Source organism: Electrona antarctica (assembly GCF_951216825.1).
Source record: "Electrona antarctica genome assembly, chromosome: 12".
NCBI lineage: Eukaryota > Metazoa > Chordata > Actinopteri > Myctophiformes > Myctophidae > Electrona > Electrona antarctica.
Window position 1 is genome coordinate 37,001,818 of NC_136793.1, and position 16,526 is coordinate 37,018,343.

At 44.0% G+C, this 16,526-nt stretch overlaps 1 protein-coding gene across 1 annotated transcript in view; it reads right to left on the minus strand.

Annotated features, from left to right (window-relative positions):
* Positions 1 to 3,072: 3,072 nt before the first annotated feature.
* Positions 3,073 to 16,526, minus strand: part of tet3 (tet methylcytosine dioxygenase 3) — a 46,749-nt gene continuing 33,295 nt past the window's right edge. Inside the window, exons 4-11 of the mRNA XM_079517040.1 lie at positions 14,468 to 14,558; positions 11,697 to 11,790; positions 8,417 to 8,625; positions 7,587 to 7,737; positions 7,007 to 7,096; positions 6,403 to 6,540; positions 5,540 to 5,918; positions 3,073 to 5,261 (exon numbers count right to left, since the gene is read on the minus strand). Coding sequence (XP_079373166.1) covers positions 3,445 to 5,261; positions 5,540 to 5,918; positions 6,403 to 6,540; positions 7,007 to 7,096; positions 7,587 to 7,737; positions 8,417 to 8,625; positions 11,697 to 11,790; positions 14,468 to 14,558 — 2,969 coding nt within the window. The 3' untranslated portion in view covers positions 3,073 to 3,444. The remainder of the gene's footprint in view (positions 5,262 to 5,539; positions 5,919 to 6,402; positions 6,541 to 7,006; positions 7,097 to 7,586; positions 7,738 to 8,416; positions 8,626 to 11,696; positions 11,791 to 14,467; positions 14,559 to 16,526) is intronic.

Below are 16,526 nucleotides of genomic sequence, written 5' to 3' on the forward strand. Positions count from 1 at the left end.
ACATTACTGACAACGGTTCTGGTTGACAGAAGAGGGCAGGGCCACATTACTGACAACGGTTCTGGTTGACAGAAGAGGGCAGGGCCACATTACTGACAACGGTTCTGGTTGACAGGGGAGAGTACAGTATTTATGAGAGTAAGAAACATCAGTGTTAGTAAAGTAGACATTTACACACCTTGGTTCAAAGGGTTGTGACAGAAAAAACCTGGAATTCAAAAGATCCCCCTCCAAAATCATTGATGATTTACTCACTATTGCCCATCATTAGTTAAATAATCTTACCTAAATATTTCCATATTTACATTTTTTTTTCATCTCTCAAGAAGAAAAAAAAGAAAAAAATCCAGAAAACAAAACAAAAAACAAAACAAGACTAAGCTTCAAGTTGTCAATAATCGGCTCTTTCTTTTCATCGTTAAAATCAAGATTAAAAGTGCTTTTATAAAATCTTTTCTTCTTTATGTACAATTTGTATTAGCTATATCAAACAAAACAAATCAAATAATATTGACAATCATCATCAACATCATCATCTTCATCATCGTGTAATAAATAAGAGTTCTAAAAAATAAGAAGCGTATTAAAATGAGCATGTCGACTGAGGGCACCACAAATGAACAAATGTATGATTCTTTGCTCTCAGTAGCGAGTTGTGTTCATGACCAGTGTCTCTACATCATGAGGTAGAGAGCTCTAGATCTCCAAACAAGCACCAGGGTCTTTCAGACCCTCACAACCACCTGTAGCCCGTCATGCACATCAAGCTCGGGTTCTGTACCATGGATTGCTTTTCATTTCCATGTATTTTGCTTGTTAAGTACAGTATAACGCAACTGTATTTCATGATTCGAATGGTTATGCTGCTAACAAACGTAATGGTAACGAGCGATGCATGGGATTTGCTCTGGATCTACTGCCATTAACGTCACTCACACCATTTCACATGAACAGCAGAATAGCTACGAGGCAAGTCAATATGAGTGAACATTATTCATGATTCATGGAACTGCATCTATATTATCAAGCAATGTCTCTGTCTCTACCTCTTCCTTGCGCGCGCGCGCGCGCACACTCGCACGCACACGCACGCACGCACACGCACACGCACACACACACACACACACACACACACACACACACACACACACGTCTCACACACACACACACACACACACACACACACACACACACACACACACACACACACACACACACAAGGCTAACATAGCCTTACCACACAAATGTTGCCAAAACACCAAGAACTCCACTCCATGGCTCAACACCAGAACTGCAGTTGTTCTAATGACATCACGGTGGGTTGGATGACTGGTTTGGTGGGGACATGGTGTTAAGGAGAAGGACAGACATAGCTCTGCTTGAAGACGACAGCACCATGCAGAAGGGCTCATCCCATTTTACTGCAACTGAAAGATTCGGAGGGAAGCACCAGAGTGTGAGTTTGTGTTAGGAGGAGCACCAAGAGGCTTACTGTACCATCTCATTTCCCTATTGATGTATCTCAGGTATGGACTGGATTTCCCAAAGGCAATTTCTATATAAAGTTAAACTGCAATGGAACCAACTTGATTCTACAAAAGCACCTTGACACTAAGTTGTCTTGGCTCCATTTGCTTAAAGTTGAACAAGGGTGAACTAGGGTGTCAATTTAAGACTCCCAGGCAATTTCCGTTTATTCAATTGACTTACAATGGAAAAAAGATGAAGTTGGTTTTTAAGTGTTTTGGGGAAAGCACCTCATACGTCAAACTTTAGGCTATATTTCAACTTCATAATATTTACTTGAAGAAAGATAGATAAAATTAGTCTTTGGGACACCCAGCCTTGGTCAGTAAACAGGGGGTTACCCTCTGGTCATTTGTGGTTAAAGCCACGAGGCAAGGCTCTGCTGGCTGTCAAGAAGCTCAAGGGGTGAGCATGTGTGCGTGCGTGCGTGCGTGCGTGCGTGCGTGCGTGCTCTGAAAACTTGTGACTGAGTAGGCTTTAGAATGGGAAATGCTCACAATCACTCATGCTGGAATATTTTAGGAAGATGAGGACATCTAGTGCCAGTTTTTGTTCTCTGCATGCTAAGCACAGACTTGGACCTAACAGCATTAAAAAAAATAATCCTTGACATCTGTTTCATTCTCCTTGGAGCATCAGATGGGTGGGACTTACAAGTACTAGAAAGTTTGAAAAATCACAGGAAGGTATTTGAAAGATCATCCTTTACAATATCGTCCTGATGAAAATCCATCTAGTACGCAGTGAAATCCACTGTTGATTTATCCATTTGTAACTCTGATAATGTACAAATGTAACCAAATGGATCAGATTGTACGGTGTACTACAAAGAGGATTTGTTTTTAACAACACGCAATATTATTTTCTTATACTGTTGAGCCAAGTCTGGGAAAGAGCACCTTTTATACAGCATCAAGTGCAAAGAGGAGTAGAATGGAGATACATTCTAGAAGAAGGACTGAGGTCGGTGGAAGTGAAGCACCAGAGGAGGGGAGGCGGAGGGGTTTAGAAGAAAATGAGGAGACAGAGCACATTCTCTCCTCCAAAAGGCCCAGAGAGGCTAAACATGATCCAAGATAAATATCTGTATAGTATCCATAAAATCGACAATTTCTATTGTATTACAATCTCCTTCGCTGTGTTTGTGATTGAATGATTTTGAGTTTCCAAGTGCAGGAGGAGAGACTGGCTCTGCCACCTCTGAGCAGAGCAGGAAGATTGATAAAGGCCAAAGCAAATAAAAAAGAATAGGGTACACGCTTTCCAAACATGGAACAAAGCAATTGTCTGAGTATGACTGACTCCTGATTTTTAAAACCATGAAATCATAATAATAATAACAACAATAATAATAATAAAACAAAACCAAAAGCAATCATATCATTAATAACATTAATGAAACTGACAATATAAAAAACAAAACAAAAGTCTTCATAATAATAATAATAATAATAATAATAACAATACCTGTTATAACAACATTGACAGTAACAATAGCAATCATAATAATATTGATAATAGCAATAATAATTAGGGTCATTAAAATTCTATGAAGGAGAAGAAGAAGAAGAAAGAGCAATGAAGTTCCTCTCATCAGGAAGAGAGAGGACGAGCACCACAAGCAGTGAGTCTGTCGGCTAGACGGCCAAACCACTGCCTGACATGAGGTAAAAAAATAATAAAATGACACCTCTTCCCTCCCAGTGGACAATGGAGGGATAGGGGGTAGGGTGATGGTGGTGGTGAGGGGGTTGAGGTTGGAGCATATACAGGTACACCAGAGTAAGGAGGGAGAGAGCTTGAGTTGCATTAATCCCTTCTTTATCCCTGCCTGGCGCCCCCTCCACCACACTGCAACAGTTTGTGAGGACGTGGAAGTCTGAGAGCATACCTCTCAATTTGTCTCTTTCTCTGTCCTCAGACGTAGCGGCTGTAGGGCCCGGTGACGCGAGTGAAGGCATAGGGAGACACAGTGACCGTGGATGTGGTGTGGAGCGTGGTTGCCGACCGCGTCACCGGTCCCTTAGCCAGGGTGGGGCTCGCTCCTGCCGCTGCCGCACCCCACTTGTGCTTCTTTCCTAGGGCCTTGATTTCTTCCTGGGAGAGGCCCAGGAGAGCGCCCTCCTGCTGCCTCTGGAGCGCCCTCTCTGCCAGAATTTTCATCTTGTTCTCCCAAAGAGCCAGGCCATGCACGGGCTGGTTGAGGTTCTTATGCTGGTAAAAGACCAGTGATATGCGAGTGGGGTGGGAGCGGTCCGGGTTCTTGATTGGGGTGGTGGCATGCAGTTCCCGCCGGGCACACTCGATTAGGATGGAGCCATGGGCTGGTGCCACCGCCACACCACCAATGTTGGGGTCAAGGAAGTTGTGCTCACTATCGGACCACACGTCTTCATCCTCAAAGTGACCTTTCGTGCTCTCCACATCACTCTCGGCATGGCTCAGATCAGGCCAGCATGCCTGGACTGGAGTATCTGGGAACAGACGGCACTCAGGGGCTGGAGATGGAGTGCTACCTGCCACTGAACCCCCACAAGACTTCCATGCCTTCTCCTGGAGCCCCTGAGGAGTAGAGCTCCGACTCTCCCCAGCCTTGGACAACATCTTGTCAGGGTAAGCTCCGGCAGGGTTGCTGTGCTTCACAATTCCAGGGCTGTATGCTGTCCCAGGCCCCATGGCCCAGGCATTGGGCTGAGGGCTGGGTGCAGGACTATACCAGTGATGGCTGGGGGTGCCAGGTTGTGGTGTGCCTGGATGGGAGAGGTCAGACTGGGGCATAACTAGGTGAGGGGTGGCAGGATGAGGAGTGCCTGGATGTAGGCTGCTCGGATATGGAGTACCTGGGTGTGGGGAAGGAGATGGAGAGGGAAGCACCTTTAGGGATGGTGACTGAGATGGGGAAGGGGAGGCCATGGGGGTGTTTGACCTAGGGTAGGAACTCCACTGCTGGGGATAAGGAGAGGACTGCTGAGGAAGTTGCTGATGAGATTGCTGCTTATCTGGAGTGAACGGCGAAGCTGTACGGCCTGCTTTAGAGTTCACATGCCCGTCCCAGCTAGTGAGCACCATGCTGCCATTAGGCTTGTGCCCAGGCCAGCCATCAGGCAGTGGGGTGGTGCTAGGTGTGCTGGCACCACTCTGATTGACCAATACACCATCATAAACAGGCACATCCATAGGTTCCTGTTTAATAACCGGGGTGCCACGGTGAGAGTGCTCGGAAGAGATAGAGGAGGGCCGTGACTGGTATTCGAGTTGCTGAGGGTAAGTGCTATGTTGGATAGCCAGCTCCGGGGTCTGCTGCTCAGGGAGAGTGGAGTAGGACTGAGCTAGCCTGGCCTGGAGGCTCTCCACATCAGGCTTCGTGTCCACCTCGACCAATTTAGTGCCTGTTTTGGACCAGCCCCTTCGACCCTCATAAGTCCTAAGTCGAGTTGGGAAAAGTGCATTGGGGGGGTAGTTGTAGTAGCCATAGGGCAGTGCTGGGAAACCGGGGTGGTAGCCATTGACTGGGCCTGGGGCAGGAGGCTGGTAATTGGGAGGAAGGCCTACCCTTGCATAATAGGCAGGATGGGGATAGTTGTTGCTGTAGGGGTCTGCTATCTGGGGCGAGTAGCAGTCCAAGGCTCCATTGAAGGGCTCCGTTTTAATGAACTGCTCCGTTTTAATGAAGGGCTCAGTTTTAATGAAGGGCTCCATTTTAATGGTGACGTTTTCCTCCTGCTTCACAATTGCTGTGCATTGAAAACAGAGGACAGGGTACAAATTAGAAAACTGTGATTTCAAGTCTGTCTGAAACGCCATAACTGGCTCATGCATTAAATAAAACCTTTTAGAGCAGCAGTTCATAAGACAAAGCTCACCCTGGATCATTCCAGTTGCTCAGCCAGTAGTGTACAAGGGCACATACAACATACCTAGTTGCAACAACATGGGTTCGACTCTGTTTCATGACCTGCGCTGCATGGCATCTCCACTCCCTCATGTCTCCCTCAATAAAACACCTGCTCACCTTTATCGCCTTGTGGATGTGGTGACCCTGTGACTCTGATCTCCGTCTTCACTACCGCCGTTTTCTCCGGTGTGCCCCCAACAACCTGCTGCTTCTGCTTGGCCTTCTTCTTCTCTGCAGCAAACTTCTTCTCTTGTGCAGCCTTCTTGGCCTCTAGGCGGCGCTGTCGGCAGGACTTGACCGGCTCAGGTAGCTTGCGCACCTGGCGGCGGAAGGCCTCCAGAACCTGAATGGCCCCTGACTTCATCTTGAGACGCTGGCCCTCTTCACTGCCAAACTCGTCGGTCAGGGCGACCTTGTACAGGGGTAGCACATGGAGTTGCTCGTCCTCTGGGATCACACCCACCTTACGGTTATCCTCCTTGGTCAGGGTACACACCTGTGAGAGATGAGAAAGCAAGAAGGGTTAGTAAGGTATGGAGGGATATATATATATATATATATTATATATACACACACTTTCACTGATTTGAACACTGTTCTCTGAACACTGTATATTAGAAAAATCACACCCGTGTGAAGTGAGGGGCGCCCTTATAATCGTACATCATCATGAGGTAACATGCCGATTTGCTCGTCCACATATGACGTACACTCTCATTCATTGTCAATGGGAATTTAATGTTTGTGTAGGACAAAAATACCGATTTGCTTGTCCACATATGATGTAAATTCTCCATTCATCATCAATGGCAATTTAATGTTTGTGTAAAACAAAAATCTACACAAATAGCTGAATATAGGATATATATATATATATAAAAAAAAATTGAGGGCCCCTCAAAAATACTGATGTTGGCAAAGTACGCTTTGCATGAATGTACATAGTAAAGAGTAAAACAAGGGGAAGAGCAGAACTTTACCACAGTGGAGCCGTTGTGGAGGTTGTGCTGATCCTTGTGAGCATGGGCACAGAAGTCCATGCAGGCTGTGACCCCAGAGAACGGCCTGCCCTCCTTCAGTCCCAGTCTGCAGTCTGGAGCCGTGGCCTCAGTCAGACACTGAAGTAGGACCCACATGTAAATGAATGAATTAGTCCTAAGCAGGTTCCCACTCAAAAAGATGATGGGGGACAAAATGCATTTAAATTGCCTTCATGAGGAGCAAGAGGAAACGTTGTTTCAGTTTATGGTCATCATAAGCGCTTACAACCGGTTTCTAAATTGCACATAATGCAGGAGGCAGCAGGATATTGCGTTGTTGAAAACAAGCGCTTCCAAACTCTGACACAAAAAATAATCACCTGCATAGAATTTCTTGGCAAACATGTTTACGGTTTTATGAAATAAAAACTTTGCAGATAGAAAGAGGATAATTCAAGATGTCCGTAAAGCTGCGATGTTGGTCCGTTTTTATCCTTAAAACAACATGAATTGCAATATAACATATATACGAATGTGTTGATATTATGGTAAAAGGCAGGACAATTGCACTCCACAGAGGTCCTCAGATTGTGCATATACTAACCTGGTTGTTGTAGGCCTGCGGGGCCAGTTGCTTGTATAGGGGAGCCACCTCAGTTGCCAGGGTTTGAAGGTTATCCCCAAGGTTGTCCTCCTGGTGACCATAGAATTATAATAATAAACAATTACTGGTAGTTTAGTTTACTAGTTGACATGAAGAAAAAAAAACACAATATCCCTCAATATCCCTCCCTAATGTGGGAGCCCACAGTACAGTGTTATTATTCATTCATAATACATTTTCAAAGCTTCCTCAATGTTAGACAATCCAAAACAAAGTGATGGTACTTGTAGTTGCCTCATAATAATAATAATAATAATAATAATAATAATAATAATAATAATAATAATACTAATACTAATACTAATACTAATACTAATAATAATAAGGGTAATAATAATAATAATAATAATAAGTACCACAAAGATAATACTGTATAAATTATGAAAATAAATTACATTACTTATACTTGATGGCCTATATCAGACTTCTACTGTCTGTCTCAATAATAGGGAAGAGGAGAATAGACTGCCATCTTTCTTATAAAACTAATAATCCAGAGATCATGGTGGGGTAATTGTACCTCTTCAGGGCGTTCTCCTTGCAGTCTGAACTTGCGTGGGATTTTACTGCGGGCATATTTGCAGCCGTTGAAATACATGCTCCAGGAGCAGCCAAAGGAGAAGGAAGCACCACATGTTTCAGGGCTCTTGCCTTGGCACGCACACGTACGACTGCAGGGGGCAACAGTGAGACATTAACTTCATGTCTAAGTACAATTAACTTCAAGGCCATCTATCATTTACTTCCTGCCCCTGTGAGGTGGAGGTAGCTGACATTGCTAAGATTGCAATGCACACATATTCAGTTTTATCTCTAGTATATTTTATTTGTATCATACATTATCGCAAGTATTTATTTTAAATGAACGGGGAAGCATTTTTACTGTTTACATTACCGGTATATTACTTAGGTCATTTCTGTCATTTTCTTTCCAAATTAAATTAATTTGAAGTATAATTGTGAAGAAATGTTAATGATAATTTATCAAACATTACTAGACTCTACCACTGTAGCCCTAATTGATAGGATGACGTACATGCATAAGCACAATGATGAGTGACAGGTGTTCAAGCTTGAAAAAACAATACATGAGCAATGCATGTTAGTTGAAACAGGAAATCAGTGTCTTCTCGCTCAAGGACACTTGCAAAAACTAGGTTTGGGCTTGCCTAGTTATTGAACCCCAAAGCTTTCCTCAAAACCCGACTAACCAAAGTGATTCCCTTGTTGCTCCTTCGGTACAAGCAACAAGCTCAACGGCACAAATAATAATAGACTTAATCCTTTTCATTGTCATTTCTTCCTAAACCAAGGCCAAAGCTTTGCTTGAAATTACACTCAGCGACTTACTCGTCATTGAGACCACAGCGCCGGCTGGTGGGGTTGCCGTGACGTGTGATGGCTCCGCTGATCTCGCGGTACAGCTTGTCGCCCATGTCCCTCGGCACGCCCTCCCAGGCCATGATGAGGATAATGATGACAGCATTGGCACAGCGGTGGCCCGCGCGGTGACGCACCAAACACATAACCTTCTCTGCCTCGTTGGCCCGACGGATGACCTGAGGAGAGATGGTGAGGTGAATTTTTGCACATAACGCACAATTTAAAACAAGACAAAGCCTGATAAAAGCACGGTTTCCAAATGGATCTGGGACTTCATATGGCCAGGTTATTACATAATGGAAGTCATCTTATGATGTCGGTACATCTCCATATTTGGACAAAGTTTCCGCCCGTGTTGAGTTTTGACCTTAAAAGTTTTTAAAAGTCAAATATATGAAATATATGGATCCAAATATTGTGCTTTTACACCACTACATTTATTTTAACTTTGTAGATTCGGATTATATTATTAAAAAACACTAACCACTTCAGCCCTATATACATTTCGGCCATTTGAAAATAGCCGATCTACAAGCTCACTCTGTTATTTTTTGAGTGGTGCAACCACTCCAAGGAACAGCAATGTCCGTGTTCAACCGTGTGTTCATGTTTGTGTGTGACTATGAGCACCAGTATCAATGAGTACCAAAAGTGGCGCTGCCAGAAACAGAGAGAGAGAGATAGTGCTGCACTGTTGCCTGCTAATGAGAGAGAGAGAGGGGGGGGGGATTTGCACCACTCAGTTCACACGGGTGTGATTTTAAATTACTATTATACATTTGAAAACTTGAAACGGGACATTCTGCATAAAGAGTACTTTCTTACTTTTGGTATTGTAAGAACATTTTTATACCAATACTTGGTACTTACTTTTACTCAAGTACATTTTTAATTCCGGACGTCTACTTGTAATAGAGTATTTCTAGATTGCAGTATTGATACTTTTACTCCAGTACAAAATGTGAGTACTGTTTCCACCACTGAATACCTGTTGTACCTTCCAGCAGTGGGCAGGCCTGCTAGGTTTCCCTGTATTAGCTGTCATTACACACACACACACGCACGCACGCACGCACGCACGCACGCACGCACGCACGCACGCACGCACGCACGCACGCACGCACGCACGCACGCACGCACGCACGCACGCACGCACGCACGCACGCACGCACGCACGCACGCACGCACGCACGCACGCACGCACGCACGCACGCACGCACGCACGCACGCACGCACGCACGCACGCACGCACGCACGCACGCACGCACGCACGCACGCACGCACGCACACACACACACACACACACACACACACACACACACACACACACTGTAATGGGCTCTGTGTCTCTGTGTGTGTGGTAGTTGTTTTGAATTCGTAAAGCCATTAGGAGTGTGTGTGTGTGTGTGTGTGTGTGTGTGTGTGTGTGTGTGTGTGTGTGTGTGTGTGTGTGTGTGTGTGTGTGTGTGTGTGTGTGTGTGTGTGTGTGTGTGTAAGGTGGGGTTGGGGGGCTGTAGTTGTTACAGAGACTGACCCCCTACTGTTTTACTGTCAAGCTGTAACTGTCAAGCTAGAGAATCCCAATTAAAATCTGGTTAAAGATATTAGACTCTGTTATAAAACCCATCTCCCTCTATGGTTGAAAGGTCTTGCCAACAAAGACATTGAGAAATGGGACAAACACCAAACGGAGACTCTGCACGCAGAACTCTGCAAATCCATCCCCTGCACCCAATGGAAAACAACAATGCATTCAGAGCAGAATTTGGATGATACCCACTCATTATCAAAGTTTAATTTAACATTTAAATGTTATAACCACCTAAAAGAAAACCTACAGGGATGCCCCGTGGTCAGCTGTATAAGTATAACTACCAGACAGAAAGCCCACTGGAATAAACCAGATTATATGAAAAGAAAAAGAAAAATACTTGACATACTGGAAAGAGTCAACCCAAAACCAAAGTAAAATGGAATGCTATTTGGCCCTAAATAGAGAATACACAGTGGCAGAATACCTGCGAACTGTGACTGATTCTAAACTAAGGGACGCATTGACTAGGTACAGACTCAGTGAACACAGCCTTGCAATAGAGAAAGGCCGCCACAGACAGACCTAGCTCCCAAGGGGAGCGGTGGCCGAACGGTTTGCGGAGCGGTCTTGATACCGGAAGGTCGCCAGTTCGTATCCCCGGACCGGCACGTTAAAATTAGCACCGCTGAAGTGCCCTTGAGCAAGGCATTGAACCACTACCATGAAATGTTCTATGAGCAGGGCCTGGCTGTAAACAAGTATCTGATGCTTAGTCCAGTTACCCTGGATAAATATAGTAACTTTGCTTTGCTTTGTAGACAGACTATGCATCCTCTGCACACAAAATATAGTGGAAACACTTTCTACACTACACTTTCTAACCATCTACCAACTATACCAAGACATCAGAGACACATACTTCCCACAGATTACAAACACCCAAAGAGTTTGACAACATGAACAATGACTCCCATACTGTATACCTGCTAGGAAAAATACAACAATATGCAAACAAAGCAGCAATATTTGTGAACTGACTAGAGAAAGTAATCAAATGGATTACTTGGACCACTATGGGTTTCACTGCACACTCTGCACCGAGTGGACCTCATACATAGACCTACTGTACATATGAATGGAGCTGCTACACTTTGAAAAACCTTTTTTGTATACTATTTTGTATACTATTTAGCCTTCTCCACCCTACCGTAGCACTTTATTGAGGCTTCCCATCATGTATTCTATTATTATTAATTATTATTATTTTTCTTTAACAAATACCTTAAATGCTTGACTTTCTCATGCCTATTTTTATTCTCGATGTCTGACTTTATGCACATTCACTGTCTTGTCTTGTCTTGCATTGTGTTTGATATGACCTAACTGTAAAGCACTTGATGTACAGTATGTCCTGCCTGTGAAGCACTTTGAACTGCAACCCTGTATGAAAGGTGCTATATAAATAAAGCTTATTATTATTATTATTTAGTTTTGGAAAGCTGCTGCTTTCATTCATGCACGTGTATGAACACATAGGCACATATGCAAGTACACACAAATATTTAGTCACACATCTGTGTTCAGTCAGGATCATACGTTATTTTCTATTTGTAAATAGCTATCCCCAAGGAGCCCACCAATGCCGAAACTATGCAGATGATGCTGTGTTGTTTCATTTTGTAATGTCATGTCATGTCCCTTTATGTTACTCACCCACTTAGCAATAGGACATCCTCGAGAGCTTTTCCCCTCCTTGCCGGTGAACACCACTTTCTCAATTCGGATTGCTTCGCCCTTCTCTCCATATCTACACAGGGGGGAGAAGGTATGCTTGTCACATGAAATACCTCAGCTCAGAAAACAGATGATTACATACTTTTATGTGGTTTTATACAGTACACTTCTAATGTATACTGTTGAAGCATGAGCAGACAATTTTGGACAAGATTCTATCAATCTAAATTATTTGGTAGTAGACACAAATTTACGTCTTAAGTCATGATGAAGTGGCTAGTAATTACTAGCCACTTCATCATGACTTAAGACGTACATGTTAACTGGTGTCTCGTTCACAAAATGTTATCTTCAGCCTGTTAGCAAGCTAATATGTTATTGCAAACGGTAGCCAAGGTACTGTAAGCTTCATATTTGAAAATGTGACTTACAAAATGTGACTTCAAAGTGCATCTTTGTTAATGGTGGATATATAATAAATTGCAATAATGGCCTATACTGATATTGGGTCTCCAAACACTTCTAAGGATTTGGATGCCACTTGACTTGTATTTGTTAACTCCAGAACAGGCCAACCTCTATGGCCAACCAACCCCAGTGGCTGGTTAATAAGAGGATGGTTCTCATGGCTCTGTTGAGATTCACAGAAACACGGGAATACATGCAACCGAAACCCAGCATGCAGGCTTTGTTTCATTTAGTGTTGCTTGTGAAACACTTTTTACAGGGTTACAGTCTATGTACTATCTGAAAGATACAAAAAAAGCTTAATATAGTTAGTATTTAATTTAATTAATACACATTGCCACCACAACCATCCCCAGAACCACAACCAGCCTGAGTCTTGTCTCTTTGAAGCGTTTTATATTTGTGTGCACATATGCATATGTGAGCTTCTTTTGTGCGCATGTTAATATTTGTTTCATGTGAATTGATACCTTTTTCCTCTTTGAACAATATTGCTGTGTGTTTGCAGGTGTGTGAATGCGTGCGTGCATGTTTTTCCCAGGTCTGTTTGTGTGTGTGTGTGTGTGTGTGTGTGTGTGTGTGTGTGTGTGTGTGTGTGTGTGTGTGTGTGTGTGTGTGTGTGTGTGTGTGTGTGTGTGTGTGTGTGTGTGTGTGTGTGTGTGTGTGTGTGTGTGCGCGCGTGCGCGTGCGTGCTTGCGCGTGTGCATGCGTGCGTGTGTGCGTGCGTGCGTGTGTGCGCACATGTTGCATCTTGGTATGTTTGAGTTGCCTGTGTGAGTCTATAAGATGTTCTCTTCCATTACTAACCCTTTCTTATGCCTCTCCACTACCTGTCATTAAAAGAAAGCCTCATCCCTGAGTGGTTCTGGCATCACCATGAACACATGGGATCCAGGCTGAAAGGGACTCAACCCTGAGGTGGATAAGAAAGTGGCAGAAGAGTGGGCTCTCTCTCCACAGGGGTGGCCTGCTGGGGTTAGGGGTCAGTCAAAGGTCATCTGAAGGACTATGGAGAGCTTTAGGTCTTACGTCACCCTTCAGACAAACAAAAGGAAGAGCCCTGGCCTGGCTGACAACCCCCCGACCTCCCCCAGCCTCCACCTCCTACTCAACCTACCCCTCTCTCTGGGGAGAGATGAGTCATTCATTGGAAATAGTAGTGAAGTGATAGCACACCAAACATGAAGCGCCACATCCTGCATACTTATTGTTATCATGGGTATTGCATCATTCCACCTTGTGTTGAATGTATTCACTGAAGCTAATTAATGTGATGTACGCTGAGTTGTCCAGTTAAGCTTCAAAATGTAGAGCAGGTGCACTTCCTCTGATTCATTGTCTGCTTGGCTGTGGGTACTCAGCTACAGTCAATAATACTTACTATACACAACCATCAGATAACAAACTAGTAATAGTTTATATAATAATTTCTTTCTTTCTTTCTTTCTTTCTTTCTTTCTTTCTTTCTTTCTTTCTTTCTTTCTTTCCCTCTCAATTGTCCCTCCTCCTCTCCCCTTCTCACCCTCCCGCCCTCTCCTCTACCTCATGCTCTCATTTCACATCTTTCCCTAACCTTCCTCTTCTTTGGGCTCGGTGTGCCTGGTTTGTGATCTGCTGATGATGCTGATATTTCCTCAGTTTCCTCCTATTGGATTCTGGGTCACAGATCCCCTGGGGACACAGGCAGAAGAGTGTGTGTGTGTGTGTGGGGGGGGGGGGGGGGGGGGGGGGGGGGGCTGTGGGAGAATGAGTAGGGGGGAGAAGGCAGCAGCGGTAGAGAAGGTGCTAGTATGATGCCACCTCACAGCTGTGCCTGTGAGTAGGCCCATTGCCAAAAACTGCTGGATGGAGGCAGCTGCTATAACCAACCCCCTACCTTCACACTAAGGATGCACTAGCACTTGTTCTCTGGATACAATTGAACCATATAGTACGCCATGCATGAACTTCTGAATTGCGGCATTTGCTGTTTTGCAATTCAATTTTGCCATATGACTTTACATGCGTTTCTTGCTGTCTTTTGGCATCATGTCTATGTCGCCAAAGAAAACTGCTCCCTGCGAGTAAAACCAAAGATCTACAAGCATCGCAACACGCTGTGAGCTTGTAGATTGTGTATGTTCACAGAGTGACACTGTCGGATATGCGGATCGGAGAATTAGGGAGAGAGAACAGGACAGAGAGAGGAAGTGTAAGGAACAGGGAGAGAAGGAGAAAGTGGGAGAATGAGGGCCCCCTGAATGAAAGAGGAGAGGAAAGGAAAGGAAGGAGAGGAGGATTACCTAGTCTCCATCAGGTCTCGTATGGAGGCGACAGTGGGTCCAGATCCCAGGTGATTGTAGTACGGTCCTTCATCTTTCTCCTGGATTTGTTCTGTTAACGATACAAAATGAAGCATAGCATTAGTTCAAGCTCAGCTGTAATCAACTGTCAGTCTGCTGATTTCAATCAGACATGTTTTCCTACAATACCTCATTCCCTCAACAAGGTGGTCCGTTTCAACTGTCAGTCTGCTGATTTCAATCAGACATGTCTTCCTACAATACCTCATTCCCTCAACAAGGTGGTCCGTTTAAATACAGCTCTCTTAATCTACACTAGACCTCTACTTTAATGGCATCACAGACACTCCACCACCCCAGCCCTCCACCTTATAGTTCAGAGACTTCACAGGTCCAATTTGACCGAACCGTACCCAAATAGACCCGTAAAAAATTTACCCAGAACTGAATGGACCTGGCTGTTAGCCTGTTATTAGAATTCTGAGTTCTGAACCTCATCCCGGAGCTACAGTGGTGCGAGGTCACAGTCAGTGCTACATAAGACCACAAGACTTACAACTGTCTCTAGTTAGTACATTTGTACAGTTCAGTCTATCTGTAGTGTGTTTGTTGTGTGTTGAAGACAGTTCTCTGTGAGTGGAAGTGTGGTAACCTGGAGGAGAGACTGCAGCTATCTTGTGGATGTCGAGCTGTGGTTATCAGAACTAGTATACTGTACATACAGTACGTAAGACAACGTACAAAAATAAAACTAATTCATAATGGGGTTTTTTTGCAAACACGGGTATGCAGACACACAGACTTTTGTTATTGATGATATTGAATTTTGTTGTTATTCTTCATGTCATATCTATGAATTGAGTGCATAGGGCCTAATTGGAAACAAGACCGCAAGGACTTTCTTTTTTGGTGCTATCCCTTTTGGCATAACTGTTTGACTGTACTCTGTTGCTGTTTTTACATTTATGTCTAATAAACTATTCAATCAATCAATCAATCAAACGCATACATGACTGAATCCTCCCTTTCACACACACACACACACACACACACACACACACACACACACACACACACACACACACACACACACACACACACACACACACACACACACACACACACACACACACACACACACACACACAGAAGATACTGGAGGTTATGGATCTTAACGGTCTCTCTCACACACAAACATTTTCAGACATCTGGAATAGAGTGGGTGGGGACAGTACATAAAGCAGAAGCAGTTTGAGGGATGAATGACTCAGGAGTGAGTAAAAAGTGAGGGGTGTGTGTGTGTGTGTGTGTGTGTGTGTGTGTGTGTGTGTGTGTGTGTGTGTGTGTGTGTGTGTGTGTGTGTGTGTGTGTGTGTGTGTGTGTGTGTGTGTGTGTGTGTGTGTGTGTGTGTGTGTGTGTGTGCGCGTGTGTGTAATGGTGAAATAGAGTCAGAGAGAGATGGAGAGAGAGAGAGAGAGAGAGAGAGAGAGATAGGGAGAGATGGTACCAATATTGTAATGAGCAATAGTGATTTATATTAACCCTAGCCTGAAAACCACACAAATCTGAAAATATATAAAAAATAAATAAAATAAAAAATAAAGCCTACGGCAGATTTGGTCTGCCCTGCTCGGTTGTGATTGGATTTCATTGGATTTCAATGCCAATCACAATCAGTATGCAAATATGGGTCGCCATCAGAGGCATTGTTTTTTATCCACCCCTTGGATTTGCTGGTTCCACACAGAGATTCCAGACTAAAATCTACTTAGTGAGTTACTCAGTGATATTAGTCTGGCCATGCCAGGCTACTTAAACGGCCATAGTTGAGCGGAGTCCCTCAGGGTGTATATTCTGTTTTCTGTTGTTGTGAAGAAGGCTTTCATTGAAAATAGCCGATCGACAAGCTCACAATCACAATGCACGTTGTGAGCTTGTCCATGGGATATGTTCTGTATCTTCTATATGTCATGGGATATGTTCTGTATCTTCTATATGTCCATGGGATATGTTCTGTGTGTTCTATATGTCCATGGGATATGTTCTGTATCTTCTATAT